This window comes from Corvus kubaryi, unplaced genomic scaffold, assembly GCF_017639235.1.
Source record: "Corvus kubaryi isolate FWS band 111438036 unplaced genomic scaffold, C.kubaryi_AGA036_p1.0 split3-73, whole genome shotgun sequence".
NCBI lineage: Eukaryota > Metazoa > Chordata > Aves > Passeriformes > Corvidae > Corvus > Corvus kubaryi.
In genome coordinates this window covers 44,606,480-44,625,797 of record NW_024582091.1, presented here as the reverse complement: position 1 = coordinate 44,625,797, position 19,318 = coordinate 44,606,480, and the positions used below count along the sequence as shown (strand labels likewise).

At 42.7% G+C, this 19,318-nt stretch overlaps 1 protein-coding gene across 3 annotated transcripts in view; it reads left to right on the top strand.

Annotated features, from left to right (window-relative positions):
• Window positions 1-19,318, top strand: part of PDE7B (phosphodiesterase 7B) — a 172,453-nt gene that overhangs the window by 89,980 nt on the left and 63,155 nt on the right. Inside the window, exon 1 of one of the 3 annotated variants that reach the window (XM_042016246.1) lies at window positions 93-440. The exons of the other annotated variants lie outside the window; for them this stretch is intronic. Within the exon in view, the coding sequence (XP_041872180.1) occupies window positions 203-440 (238 nt within the window). The 5' untranslated portion in view covers window positions 93-202. Of the gene's footprint in view, window positions 1-92; window positions 441-19,318 lie in introns of those variants that run through there. 3 annotated transcript variants of the gene reach the window in all.

Genomic DNA, 19,318 nt, shown 5'->3' with positions numbered 1-19,318 from the left:
GCTGAGGGCGCGCAGCGGCGGGAGCCGAGCGCTGCCGCCGGAGCCCGGCGTTCCTTCCTTCCGCTGGGCCGGGGCCGGGCGTGCCCCTGGCGAGGGGCGGCGGCGGTGGGCAGCGGGGCGCCCCCGCCCCGCTCTGGATGCCCATCGCGGCTGCTCGGACCGGGGGGTGGCTGCGGCTCCCCGGCGGGGGGCGCGGGCCAGGATGCCGGTGCTGGAGCGCTTCTTCCCCGCGGCAGAGCCGGGCAGGCGGAGGAGGACGGGGGAAGAGCCGATGCCCTTTCCCATGGGCAGCCTGCCCGGTTATCAGCAGGGGACCCTGGCCTGGGACTTGCCCGAGATGATCAAGATGGTAAAGCTCGTTTGGAAATCCAAGGGGGAGCTCCGCGGGGCGAAGCACAGAGGCGTTTTGGAGAGCGAGGATGCCCTGGGCGGTTCGGCAGGTAGGTTTCCCCCGCCCTGCTGCTCAGGGAATCTGCGGGGCAAACGCGGCTGGGGGCCGAGGGTGACGGGGAGCCGCGGCCGGAGCCAGCCCGTCCCGTCGTGGGGCAGAGCCGCCGGGGCCGCGGAGCTGCCCGACCGACCGCGGCCGGGCTGAGAAACAGCCCGTGCTTTGGGCAGCTCTCTCCCGCCACCGGGACACGCGCACCGGAGTTTGTGCCGCTCCGAAGCCACGTCAGTTAGTTGATGGCGCTCTCCCAGTCCAATCTGCTGCGTGGTTTTTATACGCGGGGTGATAAAAGCGCGGCTCAAAACCAGAGCGAGTAGCTCCGCGGCTCAGAGGCTGACCTCCGCCGGGGCAGCCGGGCTCAGTGCCGGCGCGGAGAGCTCTCCCGGCCCGCACGGAGCTCCGCGGCGGCGGCCCCGCGGTCAAGGTGACGGAGAAGCGGCGCCCCGGGGCCGCCGGGCAGCCCGGTCGCTTCTTCCCCGGCTGTGTTCGCCGTGCCCTTCCGAGCGCATGGTCTCTCCTCTTCCACCGCCGAACCTCTCCCCGATCTTTGCGTGCGTTGGGCTCCTTTCACATGATCTGCCCGCTCTTCCCTTGTGCAAAGCGGAGCGACTCCCTTACGATTTGTACTTTGATAGCCACCACTATTAAAAACTTGGGAAACGCTGCCCTGTCCCACAACTTTCTCTTTAAACGTGGTATATTGCTGGGTAAAGAGCACGTGCTTTCTCATTAAATGTATAAATCTTGCCTGTCAGTTTTTTCCGATCTCACTAACATATGGCACCACATCACATGCTTTACGGAAGTCCAGGTTAGACCTGTAGCATTTTCATTAGGTAGAGATGAGTGGTCAGGCTAGCATGGTACTTCTTATGAGTTTACTCTGCATCTTAACCTGTCCTCCAGATTGCTTATGGTTCAAAACATTTTGCCTTCTGTTGGAGGCAACCTCTTTGCTCCTTCAAAACCTCTTGCCTTCTGTTGAAGTCAAGGTCATAGGCCTGTAGTTGTCTCAGTACCAGCTGATAATTTTTTATTCTCCTGTAATTGTACTGCTGTGATTTAATAGACTTAATGAAACTGTGGCTTGTTTCTTCAGAACTCTGGATTATCTCATCTCTGCAACTTGGTCACTAAATTCTTCCAAAGCATTCAGTCTTCAAAGATTATGCCTTCACCTTCCTTTGGTGTACCTGTTATTGAGACCTATAATTTACAGTACTTCGTACCTGAATAATTTAGTTTCTTAGGTAGAATAACCTCTTTGTAGGTATTTCGAAGTGCTTGTAGTGTGTATGTATGTATTCTCCATAAATCTATGTATAAACTTGAATATTAAATAGGTATCAGTCTATCACTTTTGAATGCCTGCTAAGGTTGGCTGTTGGTCATTGTATGTCTATTATTTAAAATGTTTGCAGTTTAATAAAAAAATGCTTGGTCCCCTTCCATTTTGAAAAAGGGAGGATAGTTCTTGGGCTCTGAGGAAGATATACAACCTGTCATCTTACTCTTGGGGAATCTCTTCAGTTTAAAAGAATAGTAAGTAAGAGTGGTGGGAATAACGAAAGAGGAGATCATATTGCTCTTTAAGACTTGGAGCAAATCAGCTGGGAATGTACCGTAGCCAACCAGGGAGATTGAGTGTGGTGAATGCTGAGTGTTCAGAGGTGGACCCTAATCAAGCAACCTCAGAAATGCTGCATTGCTTACACCTTATGTATGAGTAATGGTGGTTTTTCGTTGTGCTTGTGTTGTATCTGGTGAAATTACTTTCATTAGGTAACAAATGAGATTCACCTTCAGATTCCTGGAGGCAACTGAAAATGAGCGTGAATGTGCAGAGACAGATCAGTCCACTAGCAGGATGTGAGTAACTTGCATTTACTCAAATGGCCATTACTCGTATCCTGTGAGGGGACAGTCCTCTTCATGGTGCCAGATCCTATTTTGTAAGCTCAGCTGACTTGCATCAGTACAAATCAGGGCAGAAGATGACTTAACTCTCAACACTTTAAATACGAATCATCAGACAGTTTGAGTGAACCAGACCTGGGTTGCTGGTTTTTCCTCCTCAGCAACAGTCATCCTAGTAGTTTTCCCTCTTGTGGTTTCATTTTAGTCACTTTAAGTACATTGGAGTATGTGGGAAAACCAGTAAATGCTGAAATCTAGTATACTTAAATTAAGTGCAGAGTCAAAGAATGCAGAAATGGGAAGAAGAGATAATCATTTGGAAGGCTTAGTAGTTTGAGGTACTCAGCTTTGTGTTTGTGGGGTGTTTTTTACATGTTTGATTGCTGAAAAGAAAGCAGAACAAAACTTTGTAACTTCTATCTTATAAAAAAGGCAGTAGTTAGTTGGGAATCAGATTTTCTTCAGGTGAAGTTAAAGCAAATAACTTCTGCTTGAGGTACTGCTAGCTAGGCAAATACAGGTTGATTGTTCAGTAGTAGAGTTCACAGCGCTTTCCACATCAAGGGCTTTTTCATTTGAATTTGTAAGTATTCATGTGATAACTCATGTTCTGTTATCACATCCTCATGAAACTACTTTGCTTACAGTAGAAGAGGAAATAGATACGAATTCTGGAAGGAAACTGTCAGGATTTCTGGCTTGCTTGATCATGTTAATACAGATTTAGCTAAGCAAATTTCTTTGCTTTGTCCGAGTGATTGGACTGAGCTTTGGATTGGCTTTCTAGAAGAGTCACAACCCTCGTAACTGTAGATAGTGTGGAGGAGAGAGCTATATCTGCACACGATGTCAGTTCTGTGGATGGCAGTGTCTTGGGGACCCATTTAGCTGTAATTTATACCACATTCCCCTTTCCTGAGGTAGGAGTAGAGAGCTTCTAGAGAGAAAAACTATCTGTGTGTCCTGGGCTCTCATATGTAAGAGCTAAATCTGGCTCTTTCATCTTGTTCAGTACTGAGAATAAGCTACTTAGTCTCCCTGCAAAAAAGGGTTTGCAATACATCATGCAGTATATACTTGGGATGAATGAAGAACTCAGATTTCAGTGTCTGCCTGTCTAGGGTTTCTAATGATGATTTATTTTCACTTCCAAAGCAGTAAAACTCACATCTTAAGCCTTCTCTTCTTGTTGCGCTGATTTTTAGTGTTAGTATCAATTAAGACTACAGACCTTTCTCCTGCTCCTGGCCTGCTGTTGCTTAGTAACTCTTTTTTTCCCATCCTGTTTCAATCCTTGACCAAATCAGCACAAAACTTGAGATCTGTTGAAGACTGAGTCTCTGGCTGTGTCAGAAGCCATTTCTGTGGGAAATGGGTATAATTTGGTGTCATTTCATACTGTGTTTCAAGTAGATTATTTGCAAGCCAATGCCTTTTACCTGCATAAAATAACAGCATGTGTTGGTATTATTAGAGTTGAATTATTCAAATAATTCTTATCTGAAACTGTGTTGATGCCTAGGAGGTAACTGTGTTCTGTTTATGACCCTAACTTTCTTATCACCCCCTCCTAGAGTTCAGCAGTAGCTTTGCATATTAAACAAACCTGATCAGTGAACAGGTACAGGTTTGCCTCTGAGAGTCTTCCTTATGAGCATTAGCCACCTCTTAAGCTTACAGTGATCATCCCAGATAACTCCAGAGAGACTTTCTGTACTGAGTCTTGCACATGTGCAGACATGCAAGACTTTCAGAGAAAGGTGCAGTGCTACTAAAAATTATCGAGGTCTGTTAAGACACTGTGGGTTTTTTGAAATAACTCTGAATGTTTTTTTCCACTTACCTCTTTCTATTGGTAGATATTTTCTCAGAAATGTAGTTCTGATTCATGCATGCATCATGCTTGTTGTTAACTGATGAGTCCCTTTGCCATGAGTAGGAAAAACAAGCAAGTACCGAACTTCGCTCCTATTACAATTGGGGAAATCTCTGCCAATTATTGGCATGTCTTTACTTCTTCTCCTCAGCCCATTGTCTCCCTTACAGTTGAGTAGTCTATTCAAACTTCTTGCTTGCTCTTTCCAACCTTAGAGCTGTCTGCTGAGCAATCTTGTGATACACCTGTTTGAATGGTCGGAGTCAAATCATGTGTGTTTCCTTAGTGGCTGCTTGAAGGTCTGCCTTAAAGTTATTCACAAGACTCCCAAAGACTCAGCTCTTCCATAGTATCCCAGGAAACATGGCTTCTACTTCATTTTTCTTTTGTACTTAAAAATTTTTATCATGCTGTGCAATAGCTTTGCTCTGCATGTTAAAATAAACTTCATGCTTCCACTTCCCATCATTCCTTATAGAATCACAAAATTATTTGGATAGGAAGAGACATTTAAAGACCATCTAGTGTCAACCCCCCTGCCATGGACAGGGACACCTTCTACTAGACCTGGTTACTCAAAGTTGCATCCCACCTGGCCTTGAAGACTTCCAGGAACTGGCATCTACAACTTCTCTGAACAACCTGTTTGGGTGTGTAATTGCTGAATCGTGTTTAGTTGTGACATCTTGAAACTCATGCTTGTGTTTGTAGTTCCACTGCAATAACTAATAATCATAAAATGCTTAAAGTCTGAATCTGTAAATTACTGAGAACCACATGGGGGTTTGGCTAACAGATGAAAAGCTCATCATTTTCAGTAGTTGGTGCTGAGCATGTAGGTGCCACAAAGGTAGATCCCAGCAATAAATAAGATGTGGGAGGTATCAAATGGCATTGTCTTAGCATCTGAGCAGTCTCCTGTGTTATTGTTTAGATTGAAATCAGCTTTGTTTATGTCCTGCTGAGAGATGCACAGCAGGCAGGAAGACAGCTTGATATATATTTCTGAGGTTAGATTTTCTTTTCTTTTTTTCCCCCAAGTTTTTTGTTGAGGCTTGTTAAATCCATTACACTTAGAGGGACAAAGAATGTGAATTTGATAGAATCAAGACTACCTGTGGCAACTTCGATTGCTCACTGATGGTTGTATTGAAACTCCTGCTCTTGGGAGCAAGAAATATGCTCTTCTATATTTCGTGAAGAGCTGGTTAAATCAGTGGTGGTCTCATTAAGAACAGTGAAATTAGTCAGTGTCCAGTACCACTTCTGTAGTGTGTGTATGTAGACCAAGAGATAAAATTCAGACCACACCTATGGGTAGTGCTGTTCAAACACAACTCTTCAGTTTACCAGCTGAACGTAAGTTATTAATATATATGATTTGGGACTATTTTTTTTCCAAAAGACTATCATAATTAGAGAATTGTCTTCAAAGATTAAAAAAAAAAAATTGAGATATTAAATCATGGTCACTGTTCAAATTCTGGTCCTTGTTTAATACCTACCTCTTTACTTTGAAGTATTTTTAAAATGTAGTTTAGATTGAGAAGTTGAACTGATACTAGAAGTCCTTTATTTTGAACATGTCCAAGTGAGCTGATGTGTTTGTCGATTGAAGTCCTGTTTATTTTGAGAGTGAAAATTTTCTACTTAACCACTGTGCTTAACCACTCTTTTCTACTTCATTCTTATGTAAATTTTCTGTTGTGGATTTGTTAGGATTTTGGTATATTCAGAGTTAAGCTTGAAGTGACCTTTGAGATGACCAAGTTCAACTGCTGTGATGTCCACCAAAATAGGAGCTAGACCAGGGGTAAAGAGTAGAGAAGAAATAATCTGAAAATCTCAGGGATTTCTAAATGGTCTTTCAGTTCCTGTGTGCCTGACTGGCACATTTTTTGTTTGCATTATTGTGAATGTTGGAAAACAAAATTTATTTTCAGAAATACTTGGAGAAGCTCTTTGAGCAGCTGTTCAGCTGTGTTCAGCCACAAAAGAGAGAAAAAAATTATGATATTATAGAGTTAAGACTGCAGGATAAAGTTAGGAGATAAAATGTAATTGCCCAGGTTGGATGTTGGCCAGCATAAAGAAGGGAATGCTGCTGGTGTGCTAGAAAAGTGACAGAGGTTTTATTGGTCTGTCAACTCAGAGACAAATGAGCAGTCTGCTGAAAACTATAAATACAAATAGAGCAAATTCCAGTGAGCTGTGAAGTGGTGGCCAGATATGTTGCTTTCAGTGAAGCTGTTCTAAATATTAGGAGCCAGAGACGTGGCTTTATATATAAAAATAATGTTGCTAAAGGAAAAGCTGGAAAAGTTATTACTCTATGATACAAACAGAGCTGGGGGTTTTTTGGGGGGAGGATTTGTTGTATGCTTGTTTGCTTCATTAGGGTTAAAGTTGATAGTTTTCTTTTATCTTTGGTAAATTGACTCTGAAGTTCTCTGTACTCTGTGAAGAATTAAACTGGTAAGCAGCTACCAATAGAAAGCAGTAGTGATGTTAGCCATGCCTGCCTAGTGTTGATGGGTTTCTGTATTGCTTAAATGTTGTGAGAGAAATGTTTAAAATGCATTGTGGGAGTCTCAATACTGCATTCCAACTTCCAAAGTAGGGAGGCATTGTATGCAACGTTTGCTGTTTCAGCGCTTCTTCATAACAAGCTTAGTTTGTGATCTATCCTACTTAAAAGAGTTTGCTTGGAGACACGCATCCCAGACAGCTTTCTGTAGTCCTGATTTAGGAAGTGTGACTTTGGCTTTCCATCCATGCAACAACAGGAAAAAAGTGTCCATGTCACCATTTTCTCCACTATAACCTATTCAGACCCCCTCCCCAGAGCTTTGCTTTCAGAATATGCTAAACCATGTTACTTACAATAATAGCTCACATGCTGCCCCACCACTGCCACATTTCCAAGGGGCATCTTTACAAATGGGCAAACTTGTCTGAATTGGGGTTGTCCTGCAGGAGCTCCATGGTGGCAGCTTCTTTGAAAAAGTCAGTTGACCTCAGACTGTTTCTTCACAGCAATTATGCATCTGGTTCTGGCCATAATTCTATAAAACTTTCTAGTTCTCCTGTCTTCCTTTTGTTTGGACTAAAAAGTGAAACGCTCTTGAGATACCCAGCTTAAAACATGCTTTGATATTTGTTAAAAACTTTTTGTAAGTCATCCTGACCTTGTTCAGAAAGACCATTCAGCCTACTAAATTATGGGATAAATTGCATTAAGTTAAGTACTTGACTGGTCCATGGTGTAGACTTGAAAACGCAAGACAAAAATGTCTTAGCTCTTAATTTTTTTCCTCAGCTTGCAACATAAAATTTCTTCTGTCACTGTTACGGCTACAAACAAACAAACTTGGTATGAAAGAAGGAATAAATCCTTCATAAAGCATTCTTTTGGCTCCTCTGTGGACAGCCAGCTGTGGTTTTCCCTACAAAAGATGAACGTAGTGTGTACAAAGGAGAGAGGTCCAACAGAACACAGGTTTAGCAGGCTGAGTATTGCTGCCAGATCTGCCCCTTATTACAGTATCAGTAGAGAGGCAAGCCCCTTCCATTGCTCTTTGAAGAGAATATCCTGAAGTTCAGGTATCCTTCAGATTTCCCTCAGAAAATAAAACTTTGCCATTGACCTTTGCCAGTTGATTTGTAATCTCTGGGAATGCAACCCTGTGGGAGTGCTCCCCAGTCCCAGGAACTGAGGAACTGTTTGAAATTGCAGTGGAGCCAGGGACTGTCTTGCCATGGACATGGATGGGCTTTGTTCTAAACCAGGATGTTCAATGTTACTTCTAGGTAAAACCCTGTGGAAGGTGTACTCTTAAGTGTCTCTTTATACACACAAGACCATTTGGAGAAATTGTTGTAAACTTCCCCAGATCTGATCCCTTCTGAAGGGGAAGTGTGCAAAACTCCACTTCCTGTGGGAGAGTATGAAATCCTTTCATCTGTAGCCAGCTCTGGCTTGTGTGGAGGTAATGCCCTTCAAATATTGCTATCTCAGTGTTCTCCTGCTATCCCTGACCTAAGGTAAGGACAAAGTATTAACTCAAAGGCCTACCTAGAAGGTGCTCTGTGCAGGTGCAGTTAGAAATGAAGTGTTATCCTGGAGGATTTTCAGAACGCACTGTGCTGTGGCAGGCATTACTTCTTTCCTGCTGCTTAAGCACTGCCTTGAGATTGAATGTTTTGTTTTCAGGTGCTGGAATTATGGATCAGACAGAAGAATAACTCTAAACTAAGTACTACACAATAGTGTTTGAACACTGCTTTTGAAAGTTAAATTGTAAAGTAGGTTCATCAAGTAGAAGGAATTAGTTTTAAGCTTGCTGGAACTGTGTTCCAAAACAGACAAAAACTAGTGTCTACACAGATGCTAGGTGAATATTCAAGTAAAAATCATACAGAATTATTGGAAAATGCAGGTGCAGAACATTCCTTAAGCCATCAAAATTTTGATGGGTAGCGAAAATACCTTCCATACACAGTCCACTATCCTGTTTTTAATAGCTGTGGGCTAAGTTCTTCCTTGTCTAATAAGAAGCGCTTCTGTGAGTGAGCTTTCCGTTAGTTAAGGGTAGCAGCAGTTAATCCTCAGGGGGTTATCTCTGCATGTTATCTGGATTATCAGGAGACTGTGTTCATGAAGCATCCAGGTGCTTATCCAAATAGCTGTGTTCCAACTTCGCTTATCCAAACATCTTCCAAACAGTTCATGTGTGCAAAACTTAAATTGGAAATCTCATAATTACAGGCTTTCATGGAAGATTTCATATTTCCTGCTTCCAGCCTGAGTGGATAAACTGCAGGAACAGCTGCCTTCACAGTAATTGGGCAATTACATTTCTAATTCCAAGTGGAACTGAGAGAATAAAGGGGTGAGAGAGACTGGGCTTCTGTGAAATGCCAGAAAAAACTATTTGATCCAGCTTGGGGTTTACATGCAGTTTTGTCTCATTAAAAGAGGTGGAGGGAGGAAAAGAATTCTGCACTCCCTGCTTGCAGATTATTTTAGTGATATAGATTACATTCAGGCATACTAACAGCAAGAAACAGAAAAACCGTGTGCGAGATTCTGAACTTTACAGGTGCTGCACAGCTATTGCACTTGCTTTCTCTTCTTCCTGGAAGCACTAGTGAGTGTACATTTCACGTTCTTGTTTGGGAAGTAAAGCTAACTAAATAAATTAGTACTGGCTGACTAGCTCAGGGCCTTTCTTGAAGTCAGTTCTGTGTGTGTAAAAGTCTGTGTGTTCCTTTCTGTGACCACTGGAAAAGAGACTGAGAAGAGTTCACTGCACAGCTGAGAACTACGACCCTAAAATGGCAGAGGAGCGAGGCTTTTAGGTGAGACACTGTCAGCATACACTTCCAAGCAAGGTCCGTTTGAACATCCTGCTTAGAGTCAGCAAACTGAGAGCTCTCAAGAGAGCAGAGCAGCGAGGAACAGAGGGCACTTAGAGGAGACCAGCAATGGGTGGGAGTTGGAGGGAGAGATGGGAATTTCTTTAGTGCTGTTTAGTCCACTAGCATGTCTCAAGTTTAATCCCAAATTCCCTCCTTGTCAGTCATGAATAAGGCAACAATCACTGCTGCATGTAAGTGCTGGCGCAGCTTTTTTCCCGTCTTCTTTCTGTCAAGTTGTCCTGCCCTCTCATTGGAAACCATAATTGCAGATGTGGATAAGGGCATGGTGACACAGATTAGATGGGCTTGGTGCAGTCATGCATTGACTCTCAGAGACATTTTTTTAAGGAGCATGTTGTGAGTTATGGTTTATCAGTTTTTCTAGCTTCGTTCATCTCAGCCAAAGTGATGAAAAATATCAAGGATAGCTCAAGTTACGGCAGCATGGGGGCTCATGCTGAAGGCATACTGCAGGCAAGAGCATACAGGAGCTGTTACAGCACTACAGTAGTTAAGCTTAATGAGTAATCAGAAGGTTTCAGTATGATCTCTTCTCTTTTTACCTGAGTACTAGTTAACTTACCCATTGTAAAAGTGAAAGGGATAGTAGGGCTTGTGGGGCGAGTGCGGAAAACATACTGCATGCAAGGTGAAGTGCAAGCAGTGTAAGACAGCAGTGTGCCTGAAGACCCTATTTTGCCTGGGGAGAAAATAAGAGTCAGAAGTATGGGATTTTCCTGTCAGAAGCGGACTGGGATGTGTTCACTGAGTGGTCTGCCTGGCTTATCTGTTAGAAATGTATGATCCTTGATCATCAGTAGAACCTGAATGCTCAGATCTTCGCTAATAACTAGGTCTGAAGTTCTGCTTCAAGATGGAAGCCTGACTTTAAGTGTCTAGGAAGCTACCTGATTTGTGTCAAATTAATGCTTAAGCTACCTACAGAATACTTTTCTGAGTTACAAGATGCGATCTGTAAAATGTGGTCATCTACTGAAAGCACATAGCTGTTAAATCATAATTACATTAAAGAGATGGAAGTCAGAATAGAGTTATAACCCCTAACCAAGCAGACTCAGCAAGCCTATTTAATTTCCCCATGGAATAGCAATAGAATAGATCTTCCCTTCCCCCATTGCCTGCCATGTACATCATTTAGTACCTACTAAGTAACCGGCACAACAGACTGAAAGTTAAACTAACTTTGCTAATAGTGAGCTGGAGTTCTCATAATGAAAATGCAAGGTACCTTATTTAAATGTTGGCCCCTTGACAGAATCTGCACGACAAGCCTCACAAGACTGTCAGTAATCTTTTTGTAGGTGCCCTGTAGCCAAAAATGTGCTGATGTTTGGCTTTGCACAGACTGGAGACCTGGGAGATTATATGTTTTGAATAGGATCAAATGACTAGAAGGGGAAAGCACTCTATACTTAGCTGTCTTGTCATACAGACAGAAAAACGTTTTGCATGTGACCTTGTTAACAGCATGAGTTAAGAGCAACACTATGAATTAGTGGCAGAACTACTGAAGTTTAGATCATCATTGAGAATCTGTCTTTTTCTGGTCATCTGCTTATATTTTTTCCTCCTGTTCTCCTATTTAGACTTCAATTTTCATGCTGACTCTAGATTACATGGAGAGATGAGGGTGAGAAAAATCACCAGGCCAGTTCTCTTCCATTTTAGAAAAGCAGAGCAACAGTTCAGTATGGGATTTCTTTTTCACCATCAGTGTCAAGTCCTCGATTTCCCTTAGTAGTCATTTGTTCTCCCTTCATATTGCAGAGTCTGTCCTAGTGTACTCCTCAGCCGCCATGCCTTTGAGCATCTTTCCAAATTATTATGACCAGACTGACTGCCTCACTGCAAATTAATTCTCTTCTGTTGCAATGCGCATCTGTGTCTTCAACTTAACTGGTTCCCACACCTGCAGTCTTACTTGCCTCTTCTCTATTTTAGATAGTCTTCGATCTCTTCCCCTCCTGTCACCTCCACCTCTGTGCACAGTACATTTTCACTGATGCTTCTTTCACCAGAAAAATTGGCATTCGCTGTCCTTTGCACTTCCTCTTCCTACTTGTTACTGGCAGAATTTTATTTACTGCTCCTTTCCTCTACCGAAGGATAGCACATGGTAGGTAAGACTGTGTCCTGTTGGCGTCTGCAGGCATTTGATGTCTCCTACAAATACAGCTTTCAACATCACTGTATAAATGGCTTCTGAAATGTCTCATAAATATCTGTTGCCTGCCTCAAGTCAATAAAACTCCTGGTTTTCCCCAGATAACACCCCACACCTTATTTTAATTAGGACAGAGGAAGCTACTGGGACGATTGTCACAGTGCAAGGGCAGGCATGCTACTAACCAGCAGCTGTTTAAATTATGTGTCTCAGCCAGGAGGTATCTATTCAAAGCCCTCCAGGAGCTTCTCTTTCACCTTTGTCCAGAAAGAGAGAGGAGATACCAAAACTTAATTTTCTATGAAAACTTCATTGTGTGCTGGGTCATGAGCATTGCAATCGCCAAAACCCTATGGCTTGTAGGAGTCAGCAGCTTTCCCAAGTGAGCTGGTAAGGTGCTGCTAGTAGAAACTTGTTTGGCTTTAATACCGTTGCTCAAAAGTTCTGCTCCTGTTCCCAAACCCATCTTTTTATCAAGAGAAGAGCCTCAGCCTCTTCTGAGTGAGCACAAGCAGGGTGTGCAGCAGCAAAACTTTTTATCTGTCCCAAATTTCTCTTACAGTGAGTCTGATAAAGTAACACAGAACCATCAGAGCCACACACAGAGGCAGAAGTGGAAGAAGCAGAGCTTAAATAAAATAAAGCAGCGCGATAGTAAAAAGAAAAGCATGTAAAAACATGAATGCCAGACTGATGGCTTGGGTGGGGAGCACAACTAATCCATAGGATATCAGAAAAGTTGGATGACTGTTTTAAAATCTCTTTAAAGAGTGAAACCAGTAATTGAACTGGATTGGACAAGGATAGAGTGAAAATAAACTGCACTGAAATGAAGAAAGAACAACTGCTTAGACATCCCATTGATTTTGCATTACAAATCATAGAATGATTTGGGTTGGAAGGGACCTCAGAGGTCATGTAGTTCCAACTACCCCACCATGGGCAGGGACACCTTCCACTGGACCAGGTTTCTCAAAGCCCTGTCCAACCTGGCCTTGAACATTTCCAGGAATGGGGCATCTGCAGCTTCTCTAGCAACCTGTTCCAATGTCTCACCACCCTCATAGGTAAGAATTTCTTGTATCTAATATAAACCTGCCCTCTTTCAGTTTGAAACCATTTCCCCTTGTTCTGTCAGTTCATGCCCTCGTAAAAAGTCACTCTCCAGGTCTCCTGTAACCCCCCCTTTAGGTACTGGAAGGCGCTGTAAAGTCTCCCTGGAGCCTTTCTGTCTCCAGGACCACCCCAACTTTCTCAGACTGTCTTCATAGGAGAGGTGGTCCAGCCCTCTGAGCATCTCTGTGTCCTTCCTCTGGACTTGCTTCAACAGATCTGTGTCCTTCATATGTTGGGGGCCCCAGAGCTGGACACAGCACTTCAGATGAGGTCACATGAGAGCAGACTAAGGTGATAGAAATACCCCTCGACCTGCTGGCCACACTGCTTTTGACGCAGCCTAGGATATGGTTGACCACCTGGGCCATGAGCTTACATGGCCCATTCATGTCAAGTTTCTCAGCCACCAGCACCTCCAAGTCCTTCTCACAAAGGGTGCTCTCAATCCATTCTCCACTCAGCCTGGACTTGTGCTTGGGATTACCCCTATCCAGGTGCAGGACTTTGCCCTTGGTCTTGCTGAACTTTTTGGTTTGCATAGGCCCTCTTCTCAGGCCTGTTAAGGTCCCTCTGGATGGCATCCCTTCCTTCCTGCATACAGAGCACACCATAGAGCTTGGTGTTTGTTGTTGGCAAACTTGCTGAGGGTGCACTCAGTCCCACTGTCCGTGTTGCTGATGAAGGTGTGGAACAGTGCTGGTTGCTATGCCAGCCCCTGAGGAATGCCACTTGTCACTTGGACATTGAGCCATTTACCGCAGCTCTTGAGTGTGACCATCCTGCCAGTTCTTTATCCACTGCGTAGTCCATCTGTCAAATCCATGTCTCTCCCATTTAGAGACAGGATATTGTTTGTGACAGTGTCAGCTGCTTTGCACAAGTCGAGGTAGATGATGTCAGTAGCTCTTCCCTTATCTACCAGCATGTTAATTCCATTGTAGAAGGCCACCAGTTTGTCAGGCATGATTTGTCCTTGCTGAAGCCAAGGTGTTTGCTGTCACCAATCACCTCCTTATTATCCATGTGAGCATTTAGTGTAGTTTCCAGGAGGATCCTGCTCCATGATCTTGCTGGTCACAGAGGTGAGACTGACCAGCTTGTAGTTCCCAAGGTCTTCCTTAGATCCCTTTTTAAAAATGGTTTAAAGGTTTAAAAACCGCTTTTCCAGTTGGTGGGAACTTTACTGAAATACCACAACTACTCAAATATGATGGAGAGTGGCTTAGCCACTTCATCTGCCAGTTCCCAGAAAAATCAAAGTAGCCCATGAGTGCTGTATAAATGAAAAACTTCTTTGAAAGTAAGGATGTATATCACCTCCACTTCAGGCTGTCATCCTTACGGATGAAATAAGAAAATATTTTCTTTAAGGCTTGATACAGATGCTAGTGGAAGGTGGCCTGTGAACAGGAGGCACCAATTCACAAAACAGGTGGCATTCAGTCCCCTTTGGGGACAGGAGTACTCACTCTGTGAAGGGGAGGGGAAGATGGAACAACTAAAACTATTTCCTCTTTACTTCTCTCCCTTTGTTATCATATGTAAAATCTGCAAGCAGATGTTACAATGGAACCAGGGAAAATCTGGGCAAATATTTAATTCTTCTGTCTCTGTTTACAAGATGTTTCTACAAATAAAGAAACATGAGGGAAATAATGAAAAAAAGACCCAAAACCAAAAGGAGCTGCCTGCCAGTTCCCATTGCCTCGAGTAGTGTATCTTCCTGCTTTCTTTGAGTGGAAAAACACACCTGAACGCTTGACCAGCTGAGAGAGGCAGTAAGTCAAGCTGGTGGAGCCATGGATTGTGATTTTCCTAAATGACCAGTGCCAGGGTCTGGAAGTGCAACCTGCAAACTGTTAGCAGAGGAGATGACTTTCAAAGAGCTGTCTCCAGTGCTTGAAAAGGAGAGGTGGGAGGAGGCTGGGTGACCACTGTGTTGGGTTTTCTGTATGAGTGTTATAAGATGCAGGGTGGAGGAAGGAACTGACTTTCTTCTATTTCCTTTTTAGCTGCTGAAGGCATGAACTAATTTACAGGAAAGCTGCTAGGCTTTTTTTTTCGTGGGGGGAAGTGTGGAGAACAAAGACTCTGTGTGTAACTTAAAGCTTTCTGGGGGAAGTCAGCTAGCATTTAGAGCTCTTTGATTGCACGGTGCAACAGATCAGAAATGAGCTTGGAGTGTCAGCCGTCAAAATACAGAAACCACTTTAAGGAAGCATGAATTATGCATGAGGCACTCAGACAACTGCTCAGGGCTGTGTTGACATGTCACAGGTGATCTGTACATCGAATCAGTGGTGGTCTGGTGGTGCCTTCTTGCTGTGTGGCATCTGGTTGTGTTTCCTGGGCTGCAGGGGGACGTGGAGATCGGGACCAGAGATGCAGCTCAGTGCATTGAGAGCATGGTTGTACAGAGCTGAGCAGGGCCACAAGTGGGGAATCCAAAGGTACCGGTCTTCTTTCTATGCAGATGCAGCGCTCTTTGAACAGCAGAGTTAAGCAACTCCAAGCAGGAGAGGTTTTGAGCTGCTGTGGCACCTTTCCAAGAGCTAATAAGAACTTGAAATAGGGCCCAAGCCCTAAGTGCACTTTATTTAGGCTCAGAGTGGCAGTTTTTCTTACTGCTGTAATTCAGCAGGAAAAAGCATTCCAATTTGTCTTTGAGTTTCTAGCTTTGAAACTGCATGGAGTTAGAGAGCTTTCATGTTAGTTGACAGGTAACAAGATGAGGGCCAGACCCTTTTCCTTCTGGATCTGCTTTGCCATCAATGCTGACCTCCAGCAGAGAGACTGTTACGCCTGCTAGTGAGGTGAAAACAGTGTGTATCATAGGCTCCTATACAGTTCACCTTTAAAACCAGCCCGCAGCGTGTGGGTACAGATGGATGATAACTTTGGAAACCACCCACAAGTTCATTAGTCAGGTTATTTAACATATTTAATGTATCTTGCGTTGAGGGAGGCTAGAGGTGTTTGCACTCTCCTCTAACATAACAGAGCTAGAGGGATGATACCTTCAGCTGCAGGGCAGTTGCTTTTAAAAACCAATGTACACTTTGAGTACCATCACTTAACCTGCCTTATACTTGAAGGCTGGTGACTGCCTGGAAGACTTCAGGTTGTTGAAAGCAATAGCCTGTTAGCAAGACCAGCTACCAAAATGGCTGTTTTAACAGAGCAGATTGGGCCCTATATTTCTTGACTGACTTGGCCCTTCCCAATTTCCCAGACAGAACCAGAAGGGAAAGTTTTTGGCTGTCTGACCCCATTTTGTCAGCTTGAGACCCAGTAAAGCATAGAGTAAAGCCAGGGTTGTAAGAATCACTCAGCTGCAGCTCCAATCCTTCCTCTGAAACTTCTGATTTACTGATTTATGGCCTTCATATTTTTAAATAGGTATTTTCCTTTTGTGGACTTTACAACAAAGAAGAGTAAAACGGCAGTTAGTCAGCAAAGCTGACTTTTCAAGAAAACTAAAACAAAAATCTGTTTTGATATGTGATTGAATTACTTAAATGGTACTCTGCCCCAGAGGTTCATAAATATGTCTAATTCAACCGCTAAATATTTATTTACACAATGTATAGAGAGATGATCTGTAATTTGTGATGTTTCTAGATATGCACGTTATTTTATGCCTTCAGGAAAAAAAATCACAGTTTAAGATACTTGTCATCTTTGTGTTTATCCTGATGATAATTAAAATCTTTCAAGAGTAACTTCAATAAAGCCTTGCCCCTTCTGTCCCTTTGTCCAGTAAGGCCCATGCTGCCCCACTTGTGCTAGCAAAGAATGAGAGAGAGGAGCTGAGCCTGCCAGGGCCTCTTGGAGTTTCATGAGGAGTTGAAGCATGATTAGAGACTGGAAAAAGGAGACCAGGAACTTTTATGTGTCAGTGAGAAAGGATGAGAGTTTTAGAAACAGTTTGTGTAGAATGTGAGCCAAAAGAAAAAAAAAGGTTTAAACTTTTCAAGATCTTGCTTCTGTTCCTAGGCATGATAGAAATAAAGAACTAATTGAGCAATAAAATGTGCTTATTGGAGTTGGCTAGGGTAGGATCACTTGTAAAAGATTGCTAACAATAGGATGAGGGTTTTTTCCTCTGCAGGGAAGAGAAATTAAGGGGTGTAAAATACATGACATTGTATAGTCACGAGTGTTTGAAATACACGTGTATGTCCTTACCTTCCTTCTGACTGTGGCATTCATAAAATCTTTCCACAGTTCTGATGAGGAAGGGAGGAATAAAACCTCAGTCCTGTGAATGAGCAGCAACTTCACTGTCACTTGTGTATGTCAGTGCTGCTTTGGGCGTTTTAAATCTGTGTGGTCTTGTTTCCGAAGTGCAGGTAAGCTGTGTCAGACAGCACATTCTGCTCAGTGGGAGTCTTGGTGTAGCCCAGGAGGGCTCCCAGAATAAACGGTGTTCCCCACCCTTTACTGTTCTTACTGTTGTAAACCCCAGTCCTGAAGGTTACCCAAGCAGGCATCTTAAATACCTGTGTCCTGTTATGCTGGGCAGTGGAGGTGAAAAAAACCCACAGTTATTAGGTCCCATAACAGATCTAAATAAACAGATGTAATCAATGGATGTCTTTGGAACTGCTCTCAAATGATGACTACAATTTGTAAGACTAACCACTTTGCTCAGCAGTGAGTAGTTGTAGAACTGGATTTTAAGGAAAGACTGAAGGAAACCAAATTGCTCAGGTGCCAGAAATATCCTGCTCTGTTTCTGTAAGCGAACATACAAGCAACAACAACTAATAAAAAAAAAAGTTTTATTAGCTGTTGGAAGAATTATTTCTCTTAGCATTTCCCAGTAAAATTGAGGTGAATTAATTCCCAAACTTTCTTTCAAAAAAGGCATTTTTTTCAGGCTGTTGGAGGTTGGCCACTAAATGTGTCTGTAACACATTAGGCACTGTTTCTCAAAACACCTTGTGGACTGCTAATTGGGGTTTGCATAATACCACAAAATTGCAGACATTCCTTTGAAATAAGTAGGAATGAAAACTGCTTTTCTGGGGTAAAAGAGAAAGGAATTTTTTTTTATTTTTAACAAAAAGGCTTAACAAAAATTCTTTGTTGGAATATGTTGTTGTTATTATTATTGTTGGCTTTTTTTTCCCCCCCTGAAGAAATTCGTTTGAGAAAAAGTTTCTAAACAGTTTTGAATTACACAAGTTCAAGGAGGGCCTTGTACATACAGTACTACTGTTCAAGCCAAGAGGTAAACAATTATGAAATGCCTTTGAAATGCAAGGCTGGTAAGGCTTTTCAAGGTTATGTATTTTGTCATTGAACACAACAGTAAGTTGTTAGGAGTAGGAGTGAGTGATACTTATGCACAGATGTACAAATGAAAAAGTTATGAAATTTAATATCTCAGGGTACAAATTCTTAGTTGTAACACTATTGTTTTAAACGTGATTTATCCTATAGGAACCAGTTGGGATCAAAAAGGAAAAAAAATGTCACTAGAGAAATACATTTGCTTTGTCAAAATTCAGAGTTATTCTGCACTTTGGCTGATGAGTACAGGTGCATTTCAGGCCCATCCATCCTGCAGATCTGGAGCTGTCCTGGGTTTGGGTCTGAAGACGGTTTTAGGGTAGAAGAGGATCGAACCAGGACTGACACCGAAAATTACTAGGCTGCATTCTGTTTTTCTCTAACCATTGGATCACTCTGAGCTGTGAATCCTTTTCATGGCTTTGAATGTTCTGAATATCAGTCCAAGCAAGCTGATTTTGTTTCATAAGCGTCCAACAACTCATTGTGACTGGACATGGGTAGCAATTCTTTGTGAGGGAAAAGCTGGAAAAAGACAGTTTCAGAGCATTGTGAAAGTGTGACTGGGTTCAAGAGAGAGACAGTCCTATCCAATTAACTCTTATTTCTGCCTGAAATTCTGAAAGGGTAGATAAAACATCTCATCGTGCTCTGCATGACATACCCAGCATGAAGGCATGAACATTCTATTTCCAAATCTGTTTCACCTTGCTGTATGATTCTGTGTTTAAAGAAATAACAACAAAACGGAAGCTTTTAGGCAAGCAGATGGATGTTGATAGAGTTGGAAACTTACACTGTATTTATCGACAAGAACAGTCTCTTAATGGTCAGAATCTGAGTACAGCAAATAATACAGCAGTTTGGAGAACAGAGAGATGTTAGGGAAAGGAGATTTTTTTTGTTTCAAGTGCCGGGTTTAACAGTACGTTTGTTTATATCTAATATATACCTAATGCTTGGATTTAAGACATGGTATTTCAGTCTTGTATAAAGAAGGTTTTAAATGAAAAGAACACGTCCTTCACTTAATTACACAAAAAAGGAAAGAAAATCA